The sequence below is a fragment of the Erithacus rubecula genome (genome assembly GCF_903797595.1).
Source record: "Erithacus rubecula genome assembly, chromosome: 2".
Lineage (NCBI taxonomy): Eukaryota > Metazoa > Chordata > Aves > Passeriformes > Muscicapidae > Erithacus > Erithacus rubecula.
The window spans coordinates 561,345-587,135 of NC_136685.1; the positions used below are offsets into that span (position 1 = coordinate 561,345).

The following is a 25,791-nucleotide window of genomic DNA, read 5'->3' on the forward strand; positions in this document are numbered from 1 at the left end:
CACAGGGTGCCCAGAGCAGCTGTGGCTGCCCCTGCATCCCTGGCAGTGCCCAAGGCCAGGCTGGACACTGGGGACAGTGGGAGGTGTCCCCATGGCAGGGGTGGCACTGGGGGGATTTGGGGTCCCTCCCCACCCAAACCTTTCTGGGATTCTATGAAGTAATTTGGGGGAGTTTAATCCTTTAATTGGTGGTTTTCCTGGCATATCCCAGAGAGAGAGAGAGGGATTCTGTCCTTCACTCAGGACAAATTCCTGCAAAATATCTCCACCCACACCTCACTATTTTCTCTCTCCCCAGCTCTGTACCCACTTGCCAGCACCTTCCCCAGGTTATTCCCTCCCAGGGGCTTCTCCCAAGCAGGACAGTGCTGGAAAAGCCTTCCCATCCCAGCAGACTTTTGGGATCTGGGATTCCTCCCTCCTGCCAGGGCCAGCAGCTGTCACAGGAACAATTCTGAGTGCTTTTACACAGCTTGGCAGCATGGAGCTGCTACTCACTGCTTGTCACATCCCACAACTGACTGGCCTGGTTAACTCCTCCACTGCTTTTTCTGGCACCTGGAGCTCAGCTAATGGAAAAGAAAGCTGGGGAGGGGAGAAGCAAAGAACCTGCAGTGTTTCCTTTTTTTTTTTTTTTATTTTTTTTATTTTATAAATACTATAGCTGCCCTTTCCCCTGGTGAATGGATTCTCCATTCATTATTCAGAGATAACTCCTAATGGAAGGCAGATTAGAGCAGGCTGAGGCAAAGAGAGGAAGGGAGTCCTGGCTCTGCCCACCAGGGCTGGACCCACCCTGGGCAAACAGCAGGAGGCAGCTCCTGTTTGCTGCCCCTTCCCTCTGTGCAAACCCCTGGCACAGGCTCCAAAAGCTCTGGGTGTGGGCACACACCTGGGCAGGTGGATGGAACCATGAAACCTGGCAGATTCTGTGCTCTCTGAGCCTTGAAAAGGCTTCCAGACCTGGCTGATGGAGTTAAAATCACTGCTGTGTGGTCAGAATAAAAGTGTGATTTCACATGTTGGAATTGGAGGTTTTAGGATATGGTAATGGAGGTTCTTGGGAGTTGTCTCTTTGCTCCTCCTTCCTTCTTTTTCATGATTTCAGGTAGTTTTTGGTTGGACAGTTAGTGCTGCACTGCAGGTCACAGCAGTTTGGTTATTGGGTCAAAAGTATAAATAATATAAGTTTTAATTCTTTATTGGACTGTTTAGCTTTAAAAGACCTTGTAACTAGCTGGATTAGCCTCCACTTTGCTCACTTTTAACTGGTAGCTAGAAGTGTTACAAAACTCTCTGTACTATAAATAAATTTAATAAACAACCAAGTCTGAAGAATAAATTCATCTCCTTTGTGTTTTAATCCTAACTCTAAGTAAAAACAAAAAAAAACCAACAAACAAACAAACAAAAACAGAAACAAAAAAACCCCACAAAAAATCCAAAAACCCACTAATTAAATAGTACAACTAACCCAGTGCATCCCAGTTCACATGAATGGGCAAGGATTATTGGAACAGGCAAGGAAAATGAAGCACAGGAGGAGAGGGAGGGAGCTGGGATGTTCAGCTTTGTGAAGACAAAGGAGATTGTCCTGTGGGACTGGGGAAAGGAGATGCTCGAGGAAAGTGCAAAATCTATTTGAATTATTCTCATGCCAACATTAAAATATGCATAAGCTGGATCATATTAGAGGTTGAACCTGGAGAGAAAGGAATTGCTGGGACAGCTTTCCAGCTGACCTGGCAGAGACTAAAGGAACCTTGAAATGTGTTATGATTTATTGATGAAAGATTTACATGGCTGCAGCAGCAAGAAGAGATTAGATCTGATGATTTGTGAGCATCCCCCCAGCCCATGTGGCTCAAAATGAAAATTTTCAACATATTAAAGCAAGGAATTCCTAGGAAAATAATGCCAAGAATTTTGTGATTTATTGTTGGTACATTTGCAGAGCCATGTGGCATTGGAGAGACTGGGGAAGAGCAGGAGCTGCAGCTGCACAGCCATCCCAGCACATTGTTATTGCTGAATGAACCAAGATCCTGAGGACCATGGAAATGGGTTTAAAAAAATGTTAGTTTTATAGTCCTCCACACAGCTAGGAGCTGCACACTAAAAACATAAAGCTGTTCCTAAAATTTGGAATCAGTCAGGAAGGCTGACACACAAATGTCATTCAAGATAGGAGAGCTGGAGGAGTAGCTAAGCAGGAAAAAAAGAAAAAAATTTATTTTTAGCTGCTAGTTACATTCCTTTGAGCCTGTGCTTTGCCTGGATCACAAACCCAGCTCTGCTTTTTGTGCCTCCTGCCAAGCACCTCAGAGCTGGATTTGGGCAGCCCAGAGGTTTTCCAGCTTCCATTTCCCAGTGCTGGAAGAATTCTGGAAGCAGGGATCCCTTCTGTGAAATCCCTTGTGAATCCATCCATGGGCACCTGCAGCCACCCCTACATCCCATGAGGAGTTTGCCAGCAAAATTTCATTTTCCTTGTGCCACTTTCTGCCTCAGGCCAGAGGTGATGTTTGGGTGTCAGAAAAAGGCAGCAGGTTCTATCAGACCCTCCCTACCTGGCTCAGGATATCCAGGATTTTCAAGAATCCTCATTTTTCCAGCTGAGTCAGGGCTGATCAGACCTGTGTTCTGTGGGACTGCCACACTCACTTCCTGCCCACACCACCAGGAAAATCCCATTTCATTTCTCAATGCCACACTATGTTAATGAGTTCTGGGAAGGGCCAAAGCCCTTTGGTTTCCATTTCAAAGCAGCTCTACCTGAGCTCCTCAATGTGTGATATCACACTCTGTTTTTAGCTCTACTACCTTGTTCCTTTGAAGTCCTCAGTGTTTTCCCAAAGCCAGCACCTGCTTTTCCTGCATCTCTCACTCTGGTTCTCCATTCTTTCTCTGCATCATGACATTGATAATATTCTTCCAGACATTCAGGAAACCCCTCCAGGTCCCACCCTTTGTAAGAGTTTCCACTCCCAAATGTGTTTCAATTTCTTTCTCTCACATCCTGCACCAGCTTCATCATTAGTGACTGTCCCAGGAATTCTCCCAAAGAAGAGAATTCTTGGGATCCTCTTCCCAAGAGTTTGTCCAATCCCCAAGAGGGGTTGGACAATAACCCAGCCAAGGAGATGCAGAATTCCTGGGTGTGGTTCCACCCAGAATCTGGCACTCTGATTCTCCTGATGGATGTGCCCACTCACACTTGGAGCAGGTTCCAACCCAGCCTGATCCTCACAGAGCACATCCCTACCCTTAACAGCTGAGTATCAAGTTGCTTTCACCCCAGGCAGGTTTAATTCAGCCTGACCTTTGTGCTCCTAAATTTAAATTTCAGAGCTCAAGGCATGGCTGTGAGGCAGTCATGGGGGCCCTGTTTCCAGAGGCAGGAGGAGGAAAGGAGCTGTCCTGCTGTGTGCTCTGCTGTGGGGTCACACCTGAAGGACAGGGACATCCACAGCTCCAGGCCCATGGCAATCTCATGATTAATAATTAATAATGATTCATTTGCCCACTGCTTGGGCAAAACTTCTGCTAAAGGAAAAGTTGGAAGCTTAGTAGAATTTATTTTTGTTTTCTGTAGGAGCTTCACTTGCTGCTTGCCAAGTTTCATTTCAAATGTGCAATCTTGAACCTGACAGAAACAGGTAGTAGATTCAGGCCACAACTTCCCAATTTTGTGACATTTAAAAGTTGCCACTGTGTAAATCTCAGCTCACCCAAGTCCACTTCCCTAAGTCACTAAACTCTACAATTTGTACAACTTCATTAAATCTTGCTCTTTATACATGCATTAAATATCCTCACTTTCTTATATTTGCTGGTTTTTACATTTCATGATGATTTTCTTTTTAAGTTTATTGAAGAATCTTGGGATGGTTTGGGTTGGAAAGGACCTCAGGGCTCATCCAGTGCCTGGCAGGGACACCTCTCACTGTCCCAGGTTGTTCCAAGCCTCACCCAGCCTGGCCTTGGGCACTGCCAGGAGCAGCCACAGCTGGATCTCCCCACCCTGCCAGGGAACAATTCCTGTCCAGTATCCCATCCAAACCTGCTCTCTGTCACCTCTAACACTTCCTCAGGGTGCTGCTGCCAAGAGGACTCTGCATGCCCTGGTGAGGAAGGATAATCACTCAGAATTATCCTGGAATGATGAAAAGAGCAAACTGGAATCCACCCTCCTGCACCTACACAAAGCCATGGGACTGCTGTGAGGGGGACAAAAGGGACAAATGGCAGCCCAGAGCTCTGTGAGCAGGGAGCCCAGCCAGACCCACAGGCCAGCAAAAGCCACAGGCTCTCCTGCCCTGAGCTGCTGAAAAGCCTCTGCTTCAAAGCACAGAAGCTGAGAGGAAGGAGCTGAGGCTTTGCCTCTTGTCAGCCATTCCCACAGAGCAGCTGAACATGGAAAATTCCAGCCCAAGTGCAGCCCTGGGTTGCATTTTCTTGCTGACACAAAGCAAGGCTACGAGTCAATTTATAGTCACAGACTGCAGGCAACTCCTCATTTCAAAATTCCAGTTTCAAACCACTAAATCACAGCCTGGATGGAAGGATGCTCCCCCCCTCCCAAGAGGAGGTTTGCCAGCAGCCAGGCCCAGTGGTTACAAACACTGCTCCTGCTGCAGGCACACACTGGGAGTGCTGCAAACAGCTCCAAAGCTGCATCCCTGAATGGAATTCAGGAGGAGCAAACTCTCCACAGGGAGTGTTGCAAACAGCTCCAAAGCTGCATCCCTGAATGGAATTCAGGAGGAGCAAACTCTCCCCAGCAGCACCTGCTGCTGAAGGAAGCTGTGTGTTACTCACCAGATCTGTAGCTTGATCTTCTTTCCTTGTAATTCAACAGTTTTAATCTTGAAGTCTATCCCTAAAATAAACAAACACATAAATAAGTAATTAGTATTTATTTATGTATTTTAAAAAAATCAATTCCACATCAACTCTGAAGAGCTGAGACAGAGCAGTAGAAGAGCAGGTTTTTTTCTTCTTTCACTGAGCTGCCAGAGATGTCCAGGGACACTGAGATGGGAAAGGAGCTGGGAGAGCAGCACAGCCTCAGAACACCCTGAGCAGGAAGAACCCATAAAGATCATTGATCCAACTCCTGGCCCTGCCAGGACACCCCAACAATCCCCCTGTGCCTGAGAGAGCTGCCCAAAACCTGCTGGAGCTCTGGCAGCCTCATTCCCTGGGGAGCTGCTCCAGGGAGCTCCCTGCTCCATCTCACCCAGCACACACAGGGTTAACACACTCTGAGCTTCCACACCATGGTTCAGGCCACTCTAAGCTTCAACCAGCAGGAAAAAGTGAATTATCAGAGCTTGCTCTCCTTGTCCAGACCCATCCCTGCCTCAGCCCTGGGTTTGGGACAGCCAAAGCCTTGGCAGAAATGTCACCAAGACTGAGAACTCAGCCAAGCACAGACCATGAAAAAGGTTTTTACTTTCAATTCCACATCCACACAGCTCTTAAACCCCCCAGGGATGGGCACCCCAAAGCTCCCTGGGCAGCCCCTGGGCACCCTTTCCATGGAGAAATTCCTGCTGCTGTCCAAGCTGAGCCTGCCCTGGCCCAGCCTGAGCCCATTTCCCTTGTCCTGTCCCTGTTCCCTGGCAGCACAGCCCGACCCCCCCTGGCTGTCCCCTCCTGGCAGGGAGTTGTGCAGAGCCACAAGGTGCCCCTGAGGCTCCTTTTCTCCAGGCTGAGCCCCTTTCCAGCTCCCTCAGCCTCTGCTGGGGCTCAGCCCCTTCCCTGGACACACTGCAGCCCCTCCAGGGCTCTGTTCAGTGCTGCTGTCTATAAACAATGTGCTGAAAATGATCACAAAACACCAATGACAACCTGGATGTTCCCATCTCCTTCTGGATCTTTGCTGGGATGGCTGAGATGTGGTTAAACAAACCTGTATGGCAGGTAGCTGTATATTGAGAATTAACTGAGAATTCATTAGAAAACCACAAGAATTAGCTGCACATTCTGCAGAGTGTCTTTCAGAGGCCACAAACCCCAGGGATTGCAGGTTTACAGAGAGTTTTCAGTGACATTGTTGATGTAAGAAGGACACAGAGCTGTTGGAGGGACAGGAGGGGCTCAGGGCTGCTCCAGGATTTAACCTTCTCTTCCCAAAGCTGCCTACAAGAATTACAGCAGAGCAGCAGGAATTCTCCCAACCATCCCCTCAAACTATTCTGGCATTAATTAGATGCCACCATCCTTTCAATTCCAATCAGAGAACACAACTGATCATCCCTCATGCTTTCCAAAAACCTGTTTATATTTAGACTTTTGAAAAGGCAGCAGCTGCAATCTCAAACTTCCCTCCCAAATCTACAAGGTCACTTTATAGCAAGAAAGATGAAAGAGAATTTATGAAATGCACTATTACATAAGAAGTTTTGCATGGGAGTTGTGCTTTGAAATCCTTTTAGCCAACACCCAGCACAGGCCAGTGCTCCTTTATTTTCCAGTCAGCCCCAGCACTGCTGCATCCCTCAAATTAGGTTACATTTAAAAATCAATGTATTAACTATCACAAAACATGACTGGAAATACAAATTTGCTGAATGACTGATTGCCAAAAGTGCCCCAAATCCACCCAACCCTGTATTTTTTCAGCATTTCAGGGAGTTGTTTCCTGCCCTGTCGTGTCCCCAGCAACACAACCAAACAAATGAACACCAAACATGAGAAATGAAATGTTTTATATGGTGACAGTTACCTCTGGGCTGTGCCCAGCTGCAGCAGAATGTTTGAGAGCCACTTTTTATGTGTTAAGATAAAGTAAATTATTAACCCAGCTAAGGAAATTAACTCTTCTCTTCACTGCAAGGGATTTAGTATTTGAGGATAAAATAAATCTCTAATCCCATGTTAGACTAAGCTCCCATCCCATTATACCAGCTCAGCCTTCAGAACAGAAAGGTTGTTATAAACAGCAATATATTTCCCTGGAAATGCTTCCAAAGGAGTTCTAAGAGACTAGGAAAAGGAGACTCCTGTGTGGCTGTAGTGAAAATAAACAGCAGAAACACAAAGGATTCCCAGAAAACACATATGGGGAGGTTTCCAGGAAAATTCAGTCCAGGAAAGAGCTGAAGGGGGTAAGGGGTAAAAACCTGAGTGGCTGAAGAACAGACATCTCGTCATCACAGGGGATAATGAAAGAGCTCATGAATTAAAGATGAGCATGAAATGACTCCCTCATTAAGTGTTGATAAGATATTTATCACCTCCAGCAGGACAAGCTGGAATTCATGGGAAAACCTGGAAGAACAGGGCCAGGCTTCCAAAAACATTATAAATTCCAGATGTTCCAATTAAGAGAGGGAAATGTTCAGTGCCCTTCAGCACAGCTTTGAACAGGAGACCCTCACAGCTCCCAGATGATTCTGCATTTCCTTCCCATCCCATCTCCCACCTGTAGAGCAGCCTGGGGGTGCTGGTGGGTGAGAGCCCCAAAAACCCCCAGTGTGGAAAGGGGGGATTGTGCCCCTGTGCCCAGGTGAGCCCCACCTGCAGAGCTGCCCCAGCCCTGGGGATTCCAACAGCACAAGGAGCTGGAGCTGCTGCAGAGCCCAGAGGAGGCAGCAGGGGATCAGAGGATGGAGCAGCTCTGCTGTGAGGAAAGGCTGAGAAAATGGGGATTGTTCACCTGGAGAAGAGAAGCTCCAGGGTGACCAAACTGTGACCTTCCAGTGCCTGAAGGAGCTGACAGGAAAGATGGAGACAAGGCAGGGAGGGACAGGGCACAGGGAATGGCTCCCATGGGTGGGATCCTGGGCAGGAATTGTTCCCTGGCAGGGTGGGCAGGGCTGGCACAGGGTGCCCAGAGCAGCTGTGGCTGCCCCTGGATCCCTGGCAGTGCCCAAGGCCAGGCTGGACACTGGGGACAGTGGGAGGTGTCCCCAGGGCAGGGGTGGGAATGGGATGGGATTTGAGGTCCCTTCCCACCCAAGCCAGTCTGGGATTCAGTGATTCCACAGGCCCAGGTGTGACAAACCTGAACTCAGGTTTACAAAGGGCAAAGCACTCATGGATCTCTGCCTTCCTCCCCTGGCAGTTCCAAGGCTGTAGGAGCAGCAGCAGTGGATGCTCAGTGCAAACACTGACTCTGCTCTGCCCAGCCATGGCAAACACAGCCCAGGAGCAGCTCAGGGCTGCAGCTCCCACTGGACCCTGCAGTGAGGCCCCTGCAGCCACAGGAACACTGCTCACAGCCCCACCTGAACCTGTGCAGGGTTAGACCTTGCCTGTCCTGCTGGACACACAACTGTTGGCTCAGGGGATTTGTGTTTCCAGCCCTCTCAGATACAAGATGCTAAGGAAGAGCCAGGAGCTGCATCAGCAGAACAGCTTTAAGCCCATAATCATTTCCATATCACTTGACACCTTCCCAAGCTCCTGCCAAGGAGCCACTAAATCTCCTCTGCCACTAAATCACAAAGTGACTGCTCTTGACAAGCACAGACACAAGACCAGCGGTAGGAGAGGGAGAAAAAGTTATTTTCCAGTCCACTGCAGAGCTACAAATGATGAGCTGGCCCTTTTCACACAGCCCGAATTTTGTTTGCATTCCTTCCAAACAAAGCCCCCATTGAGCACGGGGAGGACGCTGGGCGGGAGGAAGCAGAATGTAGGGCAGGAGGAGGCAGGGCTGGGAGCTGGGGCTGGACAGGGGCTGGACACCCTGCAGGGACATCCCACCCTGCAGGGACATCCCATCCCTGCAGGGACATCCCATCCTTGTATCCCATCCCACCCTGCAGGGACATCCCACCCTGCAGGGACATCCCATCCCTGTATCCCATCCCACCCTGCAGGGACATCCCACTCTGCAGGGACATCCCACTCTGCAGGGACATCCCATCCCTGTATCCCATCCCTGTATCCCATCCCTGTATCCCTGTACCCCTGTATCCCATCCCTGTATCCCTGTATCCCATCCCTGTATCCCATCCCTGTATCCCTGTATCCCTGTATCCCATCCCTGTATCCCTGTATCCCTGTATCCCTGTATCCCTGTATCCCTGTATCCCATCCCTGTACCCCTGTATCCCTGTATCCCTGTATCCCATCCCTGTACCCCTGTATCCCTGTATCCCATCCCTGTACCCCTGTATCCCATCCCTGTATCCCTGTATCCCACCCTGCAGACACATCCCACCCAACACAGGCCAGGAGCAGTGGAGGAACAACTGCATTTAGTCTGTAATTCATTAATAATTTCTGTGCACACACTGCAGCAGCACCACATGTGCTCAGCTTGGGGAAGAAAAGCAAATGTGCACAAATTCATCCTGGGAGCTGGGAAGGGGCTGAGCCCCAGCAGAGGCTGAGGGAGCTGGAAAGGGGCTCAGCCTGGAGAAAAGGAGCCTCAGGGGCACCTTGTGGCTCTGCACAACTCCCTGCCAGGAGGGGACAGCCAGGGGGGGTCGGGCTGTGCTGCCAGGGAACAGGGACAGGACAAGGGAAATGGGCTCAGGCTGGGCCAGGGCAGGCTCAGGATGGATACTGGAACAATTCCTGCCTGGAAAGGGCTGTCCAGCCCTGGCACTGCCCAGGGCAGGGGTGGAGTGCCCATCCCTGGAGGGGTTTAAAAGCTGGGCATGGTCTGAGCCCCCTTTTCCACTCTGTAATTCAAATCCTGTGTGATCAAGCTGACAGGCTCTGACAACAGCCAGGATTTTGAAGTGTGTGCTCCAAGAACAGCTCAGTACCCGAGTTCCCATGGCAGAACTCAGGGCACACTCCTGCCAGGAGGGGTCTGTGCCCAGCTGTGCCCATCCCAGGGCTGGCTCACCCTGAGGGAAATGAACTTCTCAGAGCCACAGCACCTTCTCCAAGAGCTTCACCTGACCATAACATCATGGAATGGTTTGGCTTGGAACTTTAAATCCCATCCAGTGCCACCCTGTGCCATGGCAGGGACACCTTCCACTGTCCCAGGCTGCTCCAAGCCCTGCCCAACCTGGCCTTGGGCACTGCCAAGGATGGAGATTATTAGTTGGATTATCTTGTCTGTAAATTTGTCAGATATAAATGAGGTCACTGTACCACCAAAACAGAATTCAGTTTTTGTTTTGGGTTTTATTTTTTAGTAAGGTGAAGAGTTAAGGTTTTTCCTACCAGGTTCTTCCACAGATATCCACAGAGCTGGAATCCAGCAGTGCCAGTGTCCCAGGCACAAGGACTCCCTGGCCTGGGGTTTGCTATTACTCCTCCAAAAGAAATTCTCCTGTCTGAGCTTGTGCTTCCAAAACCTCTCACAGCAAGTGAAACCATCCCAGCAAAGTCCCAGTGCCCAGTGCTGGGGACAACACTGAAAAAACTTACAGTGACCTTGTTCTGAAGGGTGAGGGACTGAGCAAACAGCTGCTGGAAAAGGATTTCCCAGGAAACAGATCCTAGAAAACCTCTGGAAAGCAGTGTCTGCACTAAAGATGTTGAGCATGGCTTGGGATGGCTCATCCACACTGTGCAGCTCTGATTCCCTCACAGAAGAAATGTTTTGAAAGACTTAAGTAGTAACTGAGATCATTAAGAGCTTAATTAAAAGTAGAACTCTCAGCTCTCGCCTGATGCGCTTGTGCTGGGCTTTCCTGGCAAAGAGAAAGTGGATTTACTGCTGGAGCTTTCTCAGGAAATCATTAATTGTTATCTTAATGATAGCCAAGGTTAACAGCTGCTGCTCTATGCAAATGACTCATCAAAGCTTCAAAGCAAGAGCTGCTTTGTCCTGGAAGAGTTTGGAGTCCTGCAGGTTCCACAGCTGGGCAGTTTGGGAGGGTTTGGAGGACAGCAGGAGGCATTTGTTCCTGGAAAGGGTGGGCAGCCCTTGGGAGGAAGAGGGAGTCCCCATCCCTGGAGGCCTGGGGACAAGGTGGGCATGGGCACAGCTTGGATTCCAACCTCTTGGGGGTCTTTTTCTGGGACTCTGCACTAGGTTCATGCACCTCTCTCCAGACTTGGGGGGCCTCAGCATGAACTCTCTGTGTTTAGAAAGACCAGACAAAGCTTTGCACCAAGTTAATTTGGCAATTTTAAAAGCTCCCAGGCTTACTTCTTGCTGCTGTTGTAAGTTCTCTTTTATTGCATTTCTGTTATGAAATAAAGGCACTTTGGGCTGTTTGCTGGCCCCTGTGCAAGCTCTGGGCACACCTGGGGGATCCCAGCCCCACAGTGACTCCAGGTATGGCACAGCCTGTGCTCCTGGGATTGCTGAGCCTCGTTCCTTCACACATGAATGGCAGAGTTGTTCACTCAGTGAAGACAGCAGCAGTTTTCTTCTGCCTGCCCAGGCACTTTGTTCACCCAGTGCAGGAATTTCCAGCAAGTGAGGCAGTAAAGACAAGGTTTATACCTCCCCGTGGCTGCTGAAGCACCTGCCTGAGTTGGATGGTGTGGGGAGGTGCTCCAGGGCAGCCAGGACAGGGCTTGGAGCACAGCCTGGGATAGTGGGGGGTGTCCCTGCCCATGGCATGGACAAACCAATCCATGATCCATTCTATGATTACACTGCTCAGCCTCAATTCCTGCAGCTCCTTGGGGTGTCTCCTTTCCCTCATCCATGGGGGATAAGAAAGGAACAGGCCACCATCAACACTTGGAAGAGTCACAACTCTCTGAGATGGGCACTCAGGAAAGGGGAACTGAAGCCATTCCCAGCCTCATCCTCTGGCAAAGGCTTGAGTGAAAGCCTGAGTTTTCTCAGGGAGCCAAACTCAGCTGATTTGGGAGGGAGTGGGAAGCTTGAGGCTGGCTGGGACAAGCCCTGGCACTCCTGGCAAATCCTCCTGCAATCAGGAGGATTGCCTGGCAGCCAGCACAGCACCCAGCTGCAGAGGGGAGGAACTGCCAGAACAGGGCTCCAAAGGCAGCTGGAACCCACAATGTGAACCCACATTGTCCTCCTCACCCAATCCCAACTTCTCTAACAGCAGGATCTCTGACCATCAGTGCTCTAGGAGCTCTTTCTCAGGAGAAAGCTTCAGTAAAACAGCACAAAGGGTCACTAGGCAAAGTCAAAACTCACTCCCTGACAAAGAAATTATCAGAGAGATGGTGATGAGGAAAGCTGAAAGCTTGGGACCACCTGGCTTCTTTTAAACTGTACCAGGAGCTTCCAAATCCAGCTAGGAGCTGACACTTCAGGCCATGGCTGCTCTTCCTTACAGAACATTTATTCACCATTCAGGAGTGAGGGACTGCACTGCATTGAACTCTGCCTTGTGCTCAGCCCTGACCACGTGGAGGGAGCATGGTCAGGTACCTGGGAAGGACAGTGGGAAGAGGGAAAGGCCTGACCAGCAACAAAAAACAGGCATGGAACCAAAACAAGAAACCTGTGGATGCTCTGGGTCTGACAAGATGCAAACACAAGATGCTCCTGTTTAAACCCAGCAGGCAGCAGCAATTCTGCTCGTGCCTTTGCCAGGAGGATGCCCCAACTGCACACACCCTGCTCTGGGAGCTCAAACACACTTAATCCCCTGAGCAAACAGCAGAGAAACTCAGGAAATGCAGCAGCTGCTCCTCCTCCTTCAGGAGCCCTGCACACACAGCTCACCTGCTGCTGAGTGTGTACACACATCCCTGGGAGAGCACCCACTCCTGCATGGATCCTTCCTACACTGACAAGTGGCCAGGAATTCTCCAAGGAAATAAACAAACAGCATTCATTAAATCCCACAATGGTTTGGGTGGAAGGGACATTAAATCTCATCTTGTCCCACTGGGTGCCATGGGCAGGGACACCTTCCACTGTCCCACGTGGAGAAGTTTGTGTTCTATTTCCATCAAAAGCCTCATCCAAGCTGGCCTTGGACACCCCAGGGACAACCACAGCTTCCCTGGGAAACCTGTGCTGGGATTCCTTCCCAATATCCCTGTCCTTTGCCATTCCCTGTGTCCTGGCACCATGTGCCTGCATTACCCAGAGAGCAGAGCAGCCAACAGGGATCTCCAAGCCATCAACACCTGCATCAGGCAACCCACACAAAGAGCTTTAGAAACAGGTTATAAATAATGCAGGGCCCCAGCACACACAGGCAGCATCACTCAGTGGATCTGCTGGGCCATGCTGCACATTCCAGCCCTCTTTACACAGGTTTTACTCCCACACTACTCAGGGCAGGTACACAGTGCCAGGGGAGTGCCCTGACAGCCTCCCCAGCTGCAGTGACTCAGGACTCCAGGGCAGGATGGGGAGAACCTGCCTGACTTGTTGGGACTCAGAGCCCACAGGGGAAATGAGCAGAGGCAGGGCAGGAATCCCACAGAGCCATGGGGAGAGGCAGGAGCAGCCCTGGAAACAATCCAGAGACTGCCACAGTGACACTGGAATGGCTCCTGGCTCTTTGTTCTCCCTTCCCACCTTCAGCTCCATCATTTCTGCCATCCCATGACCTGCAGTGTAACTCAAGGCATGAGTAAACCTGGATTTCTGTGTTAGCAAAGCAGAAATTCAGTGAATGCAAGGGTCTCACCTCCTCTGCAGGAAGGTTTTCCCAGTGCAGAGTGTGCAAAGCAGAGCTGCAGCAGAACTCACTCATCCTGCTCTGCAAGGTTTCAAGTCATGACAGCTCAGCACTGACAGAGCACCTGAAGTACATCAGAATAAAGCCAGCACACACCTCACATGAAATAAAGCAGCACACACCTCTGCTGAGACCCTGGGAAATGTCAGCTCACTGAGCTCATCCACACAGCAAAATCATGGAATTGTCCATGCTGGAAAAGACCTCTGAGATCTCCAAGGCAAATCATGCCAGTGGTCTAAGAAATCCCCACAAGTGGCAGGAGAAACTCCCCCCTGAAGGTGAAGGAGCCTGGTTTGGATCAAGCTGGGCTTGGCAGGACCATCAAGTGATTCAATTACTTTAATTCCACAGCCACAGCTGATGATGTGATCAGTGCCCAGTTTTTTCCCATATATCCAGTCCCTGGTGCCAACCCTCACCCAAAGGCCTCTCCTTCCCCAAAAGCTCTCTCATCACCCCCTCACCAAACCTGCACCCTTTGCTTTTCCCCCTGAACTATCAGCTGGCTAAACATTCTCTGCTTTATCCCAAGGTCAGCAGCCTCCACCCTCCACACCATGACACAACAGCCACACAAAACTACTTTTTTTCTGGGTAAAAAAGAAAAACTGAGAAAACTCCCATGGGAAGAGCTGGATCCAATTGCTGGGGATCCACAGGACGTGCAGCACCCTGAAAATTGGTATTTTGCAGAGCAGGTATCAAGAAAAGGGATTATAACCAGATGTCACTCTGTAAAGAAAAGTTAAAGACTCTTACCCAGTGACATTTGCCAGCATGAGTGTGTGTATCCAGCATCTAATTTTTGAAATACAGTAATTCCCAAAGGAAGCACTTCAGCTTTTCACACATGTGCCAAATGAGATATTCTTAAAGCCAAGTGCATCTCCTTCCCAAGAGGCTGCTCAGGCTCTGGCACCCCCTTAGTGACCCCCTGGCTCTGAACCCCTCAATTCCCAGCAGTGTGTAAAATGCCCTTCCAGCCTGTTTCCCAGTCCCACAGCAATGGTCACAAATCCAGTGCTGGAGCCCCAAAATCTGGGAGTTTAAACTTTTGTGCTGTCAGGCTCTGATCCCCAAGGGAACACAGCTTTTGACTTGAGGCCTTGGAGAAGGTTTCCAAAATTGGACAGAACTGGAATCACTGGAATCACATTACACCATGTGTAATATCACATGCTGAAGGGTTTGGAATTTAGGGTTTTAGAATATAGTGATAGGTATGGGACAGGATAGAGGTTTCACAGTATTGGTTTTTCCTGATTCTTGTTCTTCTTGAGTTTTAGGTAGTATTTTTTAATTGAATCAAAAATGCCCCACTGCAGGTCACAGGTGTTTAGTCATTCAGTCAAAAGTAAAAATAATCTAAGTGTTAGCTTTTAATTAGACTATTTAGTTTTAAAAGACTTTGTAACGAGCAAGATCCATCACCATTTCTTCATTTTTAACTTGTTAGCTACAAGTGCTCTAGCATTCACTGTACTGTAAATAAAAATCTAATAAATTGTATTAATAATAAACAACTGAGTCTGAACACAACATTTCCTCTCTTGTCCTTTTAATAACAACTCTAAAAAGGAAAAAGAAGACAAAAACTAACAATCCAGTAGTCTGGCTTCTATCCCCCCAATCCCAGGTTTAATCCCCCCAGACAACAGCAGGTTGTTGTTATCTGGGAAGAACTTGCTGGGAATTCATCCCCATCTCCAGTGCTGGAAGAATTTGGGATGCTCCAACCCTGGAGCTGGAAAATCACAGATTTGCACCTGAGCTAAAGGCAATACTGCTGCCAAGAATTCTTTAGGAGCACTTCATTAGCAGCAATGTAAAAAAAAATTAAAAATATGAAGGAGACAGAGGTGGTGGGAGCTGTGTGTTACCCACACAGCACCTCCATGGCACTGGGAACCTCTCACCTCTCCACTGCTCATCACCTAAATTAAAATATTAATCACTTCCAGGAACAATCCTTGACATCTTTGTTCTGCCTTACTCCCTCCAACAGGGAGAAGTTGCTATTACACATTGGATCTTTTTATCATCTGAATGTGACTTTTTTTCTTCTAAAAAATGCAGGTTCTATCCACACATGTAGGTGTGGGGAGGCACAGGGCTGTAAGGAAGCAGAGCACCCACACACCAGGGATTCCCAGGAGCTGCTGCTCCTCAAGCACCACTGTTCATGTCTGATAAATGGATTACAGTGACAAGTGCTGTTCAAAGCCACACCTGGAGTCAAAACCCAAATGTCCAGGAGGTGGAAAGGCCCTGGTGTCATGCAGCACACAGAGCTGAGGGCTCATCCCATGGAGGGATTTCCAAATGTCTCTTCCCCATTCAGTGATGACACACTGGGCCTCCCCAGAGCTCCACACCAACCTCAACTTCCAGGCCCCTCACCTTGTCAGCTGCAGCTATTCAAATACTGACCTGCACACAAACTGCTTGCCATGAATTTTGTACTGATTTTTGGAAATAAACTGCAACCTTTCTGTAAAGTGAAGGTGACAGCTCCTGCAAGGGAGGAATTAGGGTGAGTGAGCTTAAAACCATTATCCAGAGGTGGCTGCCTGGGGGGCTGTAGGGAAAGGGGACTCAAGGGACTGAAATTAAATCCACAACAGCTCAAACCAACCTGTTTCTACCTGGAGAGGCTCCACATCCTCCTCCAGGTTCACAGCAATGGACAATGGCACCCTGAGAAACTCAGGTACCACAGAAGCATCTGGGTTGGAAAAGCACTCCAGGATCACCAACTCCAACTATGCCCAACCCTCCCCTTGTCCCTAACCCAGAGCTCTGAGTGCCACAGCCAGGAATTCCTTGGACACCTCCAGGGATGGGCACTGCCTGAGGAGTCCCTGCCAGAGCTAATTTGGGGGATTAACAACCACACCCGTGGTGATTTCAGCTGGGGTAGCACCAAGGATAAAGAGGGCAGGGCAGCTGGGTGAGCTCTGGCTGCTGTAGCTGTGCCAGAACATTCCAGGGAATGCTGAGCAGGGCCCTGGCCATGTGCCACAGCAGCCACCTGTGCCAGGGCAGTGCCCAGGGGCACAGCAGAGCCACAGGGCCAAGGCTTAGTGGCACAGTTTTCATCTGGGGCTCTGATTCCCCAGCCAGCACTCTCCATATCAGCACCTGGGCAAAGTTCAGCAGATAAACGGGCACAGGAGCATTGGCCATGGGATGGAGCATGGAATGGAGCATGGAATGGAGCATTGGCCATGGAATGGAGCATGGGATGGAGCATGGAATGGAGCATGGGATGGAGCATGGAATGGAGCATGGAATGGAGCATGGAATGGAGCATGGAATGGAGCATGGAATGGAGCACTGGCCATGGGATGGAGCATTGGCCATGGAATGGAGCATGGGATGGAGCACTGGCCATGGGATGGAGCATTGGCCATGGAATGGAGCATGGGATGGAGCACTGGCCATGGGATGGAGCATTGGCCATGGAATGGAGCATTGGCCATGGGATGGAGCATTGGCCATGGGATGGAGCATTGGCCATGGAATGGAGCATTGGCCATGGGATGGAGCATTGGCCATGGGATGGAGCATTGGCCATGGGATGGAGCATTGGCCATGGGATGGAGCATTGGCCATGGAATGGAGCATTGGCCATGGGATGGAGCATTGGCCATGGGATGGAGCATTGGCCATGGGATGGAGCATTGGCCATGGAATGGAGCATTGGCCATGGGATGGAGCATTGGCCATGGGATGGAGCATTGGCCATGGGATGGAGCATTTCCCCTAACATGGAGCATTTCCCATTCAATGGAGCATTTCCCATTCAATGGAGCATTTCCCATTCAATGGAGCATTTCCCATTCAATGGAGCATTTCCCATTCAATGGAGCATTTCCCCTAACATGGAGCATTTCCCATTCAATGGAGCATTTCCCATTCAATGGAGCATTTCCCATTCAATGGAGCATTTCCCATTCAATGGAGCATTTCCCATTCAATGGAGCATTTCCCCTAACATGAAGCATTTCCCATTCAATGGAGCATTTCCCCTAAAATGGAGCATTTCCCATTCAATGGAGCATTTCCCCTAACATGGAGCATTTCCCCTAACATGGAGCATTTCCCATTCAATGGAGCATTTCCCCTAAAATGGAGCATTTCCCATTCAATGGAGCATTTCCCCTAACATGGAGCATTTCCCCTAACATGGAGCATTTCCCCTAACATGGAGCATTTCCCATTCAATGGAGCATTTCCCCTAAAATGGAGCATTTCCCATTCAATGGAGCATTTCCCATAACATGGAGCATTTCCCATTCAATGGAGCATTTCCCATAACATGGAGCCTTTCCCCTAAAATGGAGCCTTTCCCCTAAAATGGAGCATTTCCCATTCAATGGAGCATTTCCCCTAACATGAAGCATTTCCCCTAACATGGAGCATTTCCCATTCAATGGAGCATTTCCCATTCAATGGAGCATTTCCCCTAACATGAAGCATTTTCCAAGCACTGTGAGCTGGACATGAAGGAACAGCCTCTTGCACCAGCTCAGAATCCAGATGTTTCACCTCAGCATGCACCCAGCAGATGTGTTCAGGGCACAGCTGCTGAAGTTTTGGGAGCAGTGAGCACACCTGGCATCCCAGCCATGCACACCAACACTGGGATCCCAGACAAGAGAAAGTCAGAGAGGATTCCAGAACTCTTGGGGCTGGAAGGGACCTCTGGAGATCTTCCTGGAGCAGGTGGGCTGGAAGCATCTCCAGAGAGGGGCACTCCACATCCTCCCTGGGCAGGATTCCAGGCTCTCTTCTGTCACCCTCCATGGACAGTTCTTCCTTTCCCATGTGGAGGAGGAACTCCTTGTGCTCCAGCTCATGGCCACTGCTCCTTGTGCTGTCCTTGGCACCACTGAGCAGAGCCTGGCACCATCCCCTGGCACCCCCATGGAAATACCTGTGTGCAGAACCCCTGTGGGGCTCTGTGCTCACAGACTGAGGTCATTCCAGAGGCCAGAAGCCTTCATGGAACCTCCTCATCCTCCCCTCAGCTCACAAACATCAGCACAACTTTGGTCCAGGGAGCTCTGACTTACCCACACTCCCCCCAGGGAAGGAATTTCAGAAGTCACATGGAAGTGCAGCTCAAATCTATGTGTAAAAAAACAATCCCTGTGCAGAAAGAAGGCTCCAGGTTCCTGCTGACACCACCTACACTGTCACTAAGGTCCCTGAGACCACAGCTTCAACACAAGCACTTATTTCTTCCAGAAAAAAGAAATTTGATCGTTTTGTTATTCCAGCAGCTAAACCTTACACAAGGCTCCCACAAACAAAACAAAAGAAAATGAACAAAGGAACTGTTTTAGTGATGTTTTATGCATACCAAGAGACAAGAGAGACAATAAGGTTTTTATTCATAAGGTACTAAAGGGGAAAAAAAAGAAATGAAGCTCTAGCAAGAAACAGAACTTCCATCAGAGCTGTTCCCATGCAGCAGTAACCTCTGCTCAGTGTCAGTTAATTCCAGGTTTGAGGGCTGATTTAATTCCCTGCCATTACATCTTTCATTTTCCAATATACTCAATTAACTCTGGTCCAGGCACCTTCACCAGCCTCTATTTTTAGGGAGGGCAGCACATGGAGCAGCTGCACATCCTCATGAATCCCATGGTCAGGAGCCCAGCAGGTCCCACACCCAGAATCACAGCAGGGAAAAGTCTGGACTCCAGACAGCCCAGTCTGCAATTGGAATTCTACTCTAAACCACCAAGGCCATGAATTAAATATGTTCAAGTTCAATTACAGCCAATTAAATCAGTTTTCATGCATGTCTCACCCTACTTAAGCTATATTTGTTAGCTAGCAAATAAATACAGTACACGAATCTGCTTTCACATAGCCTGCTATTTATGAAACACTGAATTTGTCACTACTTGCTGCAATGGTAATTTTGCCCTTAAATTCCATAAAAATAAAATTCAAGTTAACACTTATCCTGACTAATTTATACTCAACAGATGGACAAGACAGATAACACAGAAATGAAGGGATGTGAATTCATTCAGAAAAGCATCAGCTTTACCAAAGAGAAGGTGCTGTTTTGGGGAGGTCATTAAAGGATTCAGCCATTCATGGAATCACTGAATCCCAGAAGGGTTTGGCTTGGGAAGGATTTTGGGCAGGGACACTTTCTCCAGGACCAGGTTGCTCCAAAAGGACTGATGTGATGACTGGAAGGACACAAACAGGTTTTCCAGCAGTCAAAGACAAAACAATCCCATTATTTCTGAGAGAGTCCCAAGGCAAGCTGCAGAGGCTGCCCAGAGCAGAGAGCTCAGTCACTGCTGGCACCAGCAGTGCCACCCCACATGTGACCTGACATCACAAAGGGCTGGGAGCATTGCTGGGTGACAATTCCAGGCTGATTCAGGACACACCTGATGCAGTGCTCCTGCAGGATATTCCCTGCCAGGCTCCAATAATCAATATCCCCAGCAATAGGGTGTTAATAACCCAACAAGGTGTTAATGACCAGCTGCCACATGGCTGGGGATGCTCCCACTTACTGAACAGCAACTCAGAAAACTCAACATCACAAAAGATCTCATTTATTAACCCCTCAGCATCAATAAAAGCATGGCAGCAGTTCTGACCTTGGCTCTACACCAAGTTCCAGGAGTGTGTAAGGTAATTCCTACACCTGCAGCCTCCCCACCCTCCACCTCCCAGCAAAGCCCTTTCCTTCCCTCAGCTTTATTTATGGAAAGGTTTTTGGGATGAATGGTGCAGATCTTACTAATTTTCAAGCTGGAGGTGAGTCCAACTGTATGCCAAGCTCTCTATTTGTGCATGTATTTCATATTTCAGGACTTTACAATAGACTTTCAAAGGTAAGAGTCACAGATCTTAAATATATTTGGAGATTCATAGCAAAAAATTCCCCTTTAGATACAAGATGCTCTCCTTACAAGTAGCAGTTAGCAAAGATCCTGCAATAATTTTCTCAAGGCCAAAAGTATTTAATGGCTTTAAATGCAGGAGAAAAAAAGGTGCAAATCTGCCTTAGGACACTGTGTGACCATGAGAGATCCTCCAGCTCCCAGCTCTTGGAGGAGTCAAATATTGGAACTCCAGATGTTTCCAGCCAAGCCCTAAGCTCTCCAGCAAGTGAGATGATAAGAGGCAGAGCTCTCAAATTCACCTACAGGGAAACACCTTGAAATAAAGGCTCATTGTTATGATATTGCCCCAAAGCATCACATTTATCAGGAAGTTTTATCACCTTTTTGAGCTATTACTGATACTGCAGCAGTCTAACTGAACTCTCAGAAAAAAAACCTGAGAAACAGTAACAGTGTGCCTTTGAAAATGTGGAAACAACTGGAAAAATGTCACAGACATACCTAGGATCACAATTTCTTGCTGCCCAGAACATTGGCACCTCCTGAGGCAGCACTGGAGGCTGTGAGACTTGTTTGGATTTTTTGGTTTGGTGTGTTTTGTGTTCACAGAACTCCAGAATGATTTGGGTGGGAAGGGAGATCAGAACCCACCCCTGCCATGGGGACACCTCCCACTGTCCCCAGTGTCCAGCCTGGCCTTGGGCACTGCCAGGGATCCAGGGGCAGCCACAGCTGCTCTGGGCACCCTGTGCCAGCCCTGCCCACCCTGCCAGGGAACAATTCCTGCCCAAATCCCACCCATGGGAGCCATTCCCTGGGTCCTGTCCCTCCCTGCCTTGTCCCCAGTCCCTCTGAGCTCTCCTGCAGCCCCTGGTTTAGTGCTGAGAACAAAAGGAGGTCACATTGATCATAACAAGGAAAACTTGATCTGGGTGTTGGGGAAAAGTTGTGCTGCAGGTGGTGTGTGACAGGACCAGAAATGCAGAGAGGTGCTGGCACTGCTGTCCTGGGGGCAATGAGAGACCCCAGACAACACAAAGTGTGCTCCACAGGCTGCCCCAGCCTTGCTGCTGGTCCTGGGTGCCAGGACAGCACCTGAGGTGGGATCCCACTGCCCAGTGTGTCACAGCTGCTCTGGATCCCACCAAAAGCCCTGCTGATGCTCAGAGCACCTGACAGAGGCCACCAGCCTTGAAAGAGCTTCTAACCCTGCAGGGGGGTGAGAAGCAGGATGAGGGGGCACAGAGCTGGTGTGGTGCTGCTCTCAGCAAGTGCAGCTGGTGTCACCCAGCAGCTGCCTGAGGTGACACAAGGACTGTCAGTGCTGTGGTTTGGCACCCTGGGGCTGCTGCACCTCAGCTCTGTTCCTGTCAATCCTGATGGTCTCTGACACAGCCCAAGTGCCAGCTTGGATAGTGGAAGGTGTCCCATGGCAGGGGTGGAATGAAGATTCCACATTTAAGGTGAATTGAAATGTTCCTTCCAAACCAATGCATTTTGTCATTCCATGACCCAAACCCAGGCAGCTCCATCTCCTGTTCTGTGCCTGGGTCAAGGTCTCAAGAACACTGGGACACATCCAAGGAGTTTTAAACTTTCTGTGCTTCCTGACACTGACCCCCCAGAAGAACACTGCTTTTGACTTCAGGTCTTAAAGAAAGCTTTCAAATTTGAGTAATTAAGTCAAAATCACTAGTGTGTAGTTAAAATAAATGTATGTAATTTCACATGGTAAAGAGTTTTAAATTTAGGGTTTTAAAATATAGTGACAGGTATGGGACAAAATAGAGATTCTTGAGTGTTGTCTCTTTCTTCCTTCTTCTTCATAATTTCAAGTAGTAGTTTTTAGATTGGATAAAAAATCTCAGAGTGCGGGTCAAAAGTATAAATAATATAAATGCTAGCTTTTAATTACAACTAAATTCAACTTCATTCTCTCATTTTTAGCTTAATAACTAGAAGTAATAAAAACCTGTCTGTACTTTAGATAAGGCTTAATAAACAACCAAGTCCACAGAAGAAATGCATCTCTTGAGCATTCAATCCTGACTCTAAGTAAAGGCAGAAGAATAAACCTAACCACTTTCACAATTCCATTTGGAGAAGGAAGAGCAGAGGATGGATGAGACACAGCCTGCAGCAAGCCCTGCAAGGTGTGAAATCAATGTTGTTACCTGAGGAACTGCAAACTTCCAGGTACTGCTAGCAGCACTGCAATGAGCTCAGTCAGACATTTATTACAGATCTGCAGTGATGAAAGGGCAGTGCCCTCAGGGAATCACCTGCCCTGATTTGGTGGTGAGGAAGGACAGGTAGCATGGCCATGGTGAGGAGGAGATGACACCTGGCACAAATATGTCACTAACAGGTGAGTTTCTAGGTGCAGGTGCTCTAAGTTAATAACTGAGCACCTGAAGGGAAATGTAAAATCAGCTTTAGTGCAGAACATGACAGTGCTTGAGACCAGACACAACCATCTCAGGGGCAGAACAGCTTGTTTGGGACCAGGAACAACCCATTCAGGGAATGTTGTGAGGAAACAGAGACAAGAGTTTGCTCTTTAAGGTGAGATGAGCCCTGACAAAGCTCAGCTTTCCTGAACCCTCCACAAATCCAGTGGTGGTACCTTAGCCTGACCCAGCCCAGGTCAGCCACTCACCTGGACATGCTGAGATGACACCTGAACTTAGCAGAGCACCATCCCCCCTGTGGAACCACTGCTTTTTAAGGTTCTGGAGCTCAGTTCTGGGTCAAGAATGTGCTGATCCAGCACAAAAGGAACTCCAAGCAGCAGCATGCCACACCAGAGCCATGGTTTGGGGAAGAGACCATTTCCAGCACTCCTCCTAGTCCAACAACAGCTTCAGAGGATCCAAACATGAAAACACATCAGTTTGAGAAACATCCTTGAGGAAAAGCTGTACAGGTATGGATAGCACTGTAGAAATTCTATCCCCAAGCAAGCAGGCCTCTCTCCAGGAGCATGAAGTCAGATTTTGGAAATGCAAGACACAAAGGAGTGTTTCTCCAGGTTAGAGAGAACAGGCACAATCCCAGTGGGAGAGAAAGCCTGGAGTTGTTTCAGCTACAGAACAGAAGCAAAACATGCAGAGACTTTAGTTAAACCCACACAAGACTTGTAGTGAAACCCACACAGAAAGGAAAAGCCACAGAGAAACAGCAGACATTCAAGACAACTGTAAGAGCAGCTCTGGTCTCTCCCCTGTTCTCCAGAACCAGACAGGGAACTCCCTCAGCACCAGGAATTTACAAGGTGCTTTTCCACAAAGCTTTTCTCAAGTATCTTACCCCCTTGCAAGAGTTTTACAAGCCAAGGTTGAAATCCTTCTCAAAAAGCCATGGTGCAGAACAGGCACTGGCTGCTGCTGCTGGAGAATCTCTGTTGCCATGTCCTGTCTGGGCATTTCTGGGATGGATTTTCCTGGCAGAGCAGGCAGCACCCTTCTCCAGGTTCTGCAGCTCACTGACAAGCAGGGACACGCTGGCTTTCCATGCTGCAGGGAGGAGGAGCAGGGCACCCAGGCAGGGAGGGAGAGGCCACACCCTGCTCCAGGGCTGCAGGAACAGGGACAGGGAGCAGGGCATGCCAAGGCAAAACCTCTCACAGGCAGCACTGCTGGACTACAGGCAGCAACATCTGCATTAAACCCTTCAAGTTAGGTTTGATTCTTCCTATCCCCCATGAGGTTCTCATCAATAGGCTCTCAATCAATCCCCTAATTAAATACCAGTATTGACTTGAAAAGTGGAAAAGATCATGTATTTTCTCAGGATAAAGAGAATTTCTGAGTCACAGGATGTTTGGGTGGGAAGGGACCTTAAAGCTCATCCCATTTCACATCCTGCTACGTGCAGAGACACCTTCCACTGGCCCAGGGTGCTCCAAGACCAACCTGACCTCAGACACTTCCAGGGATGCAGGGGCAGCCACAGCTGCTCTGGGCACCCTGTGCCAGCCCTGCCCACCCTGCCAGGGAAGAAAATCTGCAGGAGTGTAACAGGTTTGCTTTTGAAAGACATAAACCAGGGAGACAAGAGGAAATCACTTCTCTGCACCTCCCAGTTTTGTTTAGCACTCGACAAGGCAGTAAAAATGAATCATTGGCTACTTAAAACAAAGGCTGTGTTCCTGTTTAGGAGCTCATGAACAAGTTTCTCCTGACACCAACAGACATTTTGTTTGGCCTCTGAAACTTCACACGCAGCACACAGATCATAGAGCCTGTCACAAGGAGCTGCAGGCCTGTGCTCCAAATCTGAACACACCCCAGAAAATATCAGTGACTTCTAACTCTTCATCTCTGTCCCCTCCTGGAAACAGCACTGCTGGAACTGGAGCAGCCAACCTGGGCACTCTGCTTGCCCTGCACAGCTCCTGATGGGCTCCAGCACATTTGGGGAGCAGCTGCCTGACTTTCAGCTGCACATCCACAGCATCAGTGCAAGGACAGAGCAGCAGCAGGGCTGCCAGCACAGGACTGTGCCCAAGGAAGCAGCAAGGCAGCTTTTGTGTCCTTCACTGCTTTGCCTGAGGCACTGACAGCAATAGCACCAGGAGAGGAGCAGCCCAGTTTGGGGTTTGGTTCATACTGGAGGCAGGGAGGAGGGAAGGCCTGGAACTGCTGCCAAGAAGTTTCTTAATGTGGAACTGCAAGCAGAAAGTGAACTGCCATGGGGAACCTCTCAGGGCCAGGGCAGTGCCTGTCCCCTGTGCTGGCACTGCTGGGGCACCTCCAGTGCTGGGGCAGCTCTGGGCCCCTCCTGACAGGAGAGCCCTGGAGGGGCTGCAGCGTGTCCAGGGAAGGGAACGGAGCTGGGGAAGGGGCTGAGCCCCAGCAGAGGCTGAGGGAGCTGGAAAGGGGCTCAGCCTGGAGAAAAGGAGCCTCAGGGGCACCTTGTGGCTCTGCACAACTCCCTGCCAGGAGGGGACAGCCAGGGGGGGTCGGGCTGTGCTGCCAGGGAACAGGGACAGGACAAGGGAAATGGGCTCAGGCTGGGCCAGGGCAGGCTCAGCTTGGACAGCAGCAGGAATTTCTCCATGGAAAGGGTGCTCAGGCCTTGGCAGGGGCTGCCCAGGGAGCTTTGGGGTGCCCATCCCTGGGGGTGCATGTGGCACTCAGGGCTCTGGGCTGGGACAGGGTGGGACTGGATGGGCTCTTCCAGCCCCAGTGATCCTGGGATTGTGAGTACAAGCACCACCTACTCTGCTGTTTCCAGGTCCCCTGCTGCCCTATCACTCCACCAGCAGAGATTTGGAGGGTAATGGAAGGAGCCCCATCAGGGAAGTGATCCAGCTCAGCTGAAAAAACAGCCACGTTACACAAAGAGCT

General features: G+C 49.4%; 1 protein-coding gene across 1 annotated transcript in view; it reads right to left on the reverse strand.

The window, feature by feature from the left end:
- The window catches only part of RAB10 (RAB10, member RAS oncogene family), a 38,579-nt gene that overhangs the window by 7,102 nt on the left and 5,686 nt on the right, over window positions 1–25,791 (reverse strand). Inside the window, exon 2 of the mRNA XM_079298342.1 lies at window positions 4,822–4,882. Within this exon, the coding sequence (XP_079154468.1) occupies window positions 4,822–4,882 (61 nt within the window). The remainder of the gene's footprint in view (window positions 1–4,821; window positions 4,883–25,791) is intronic.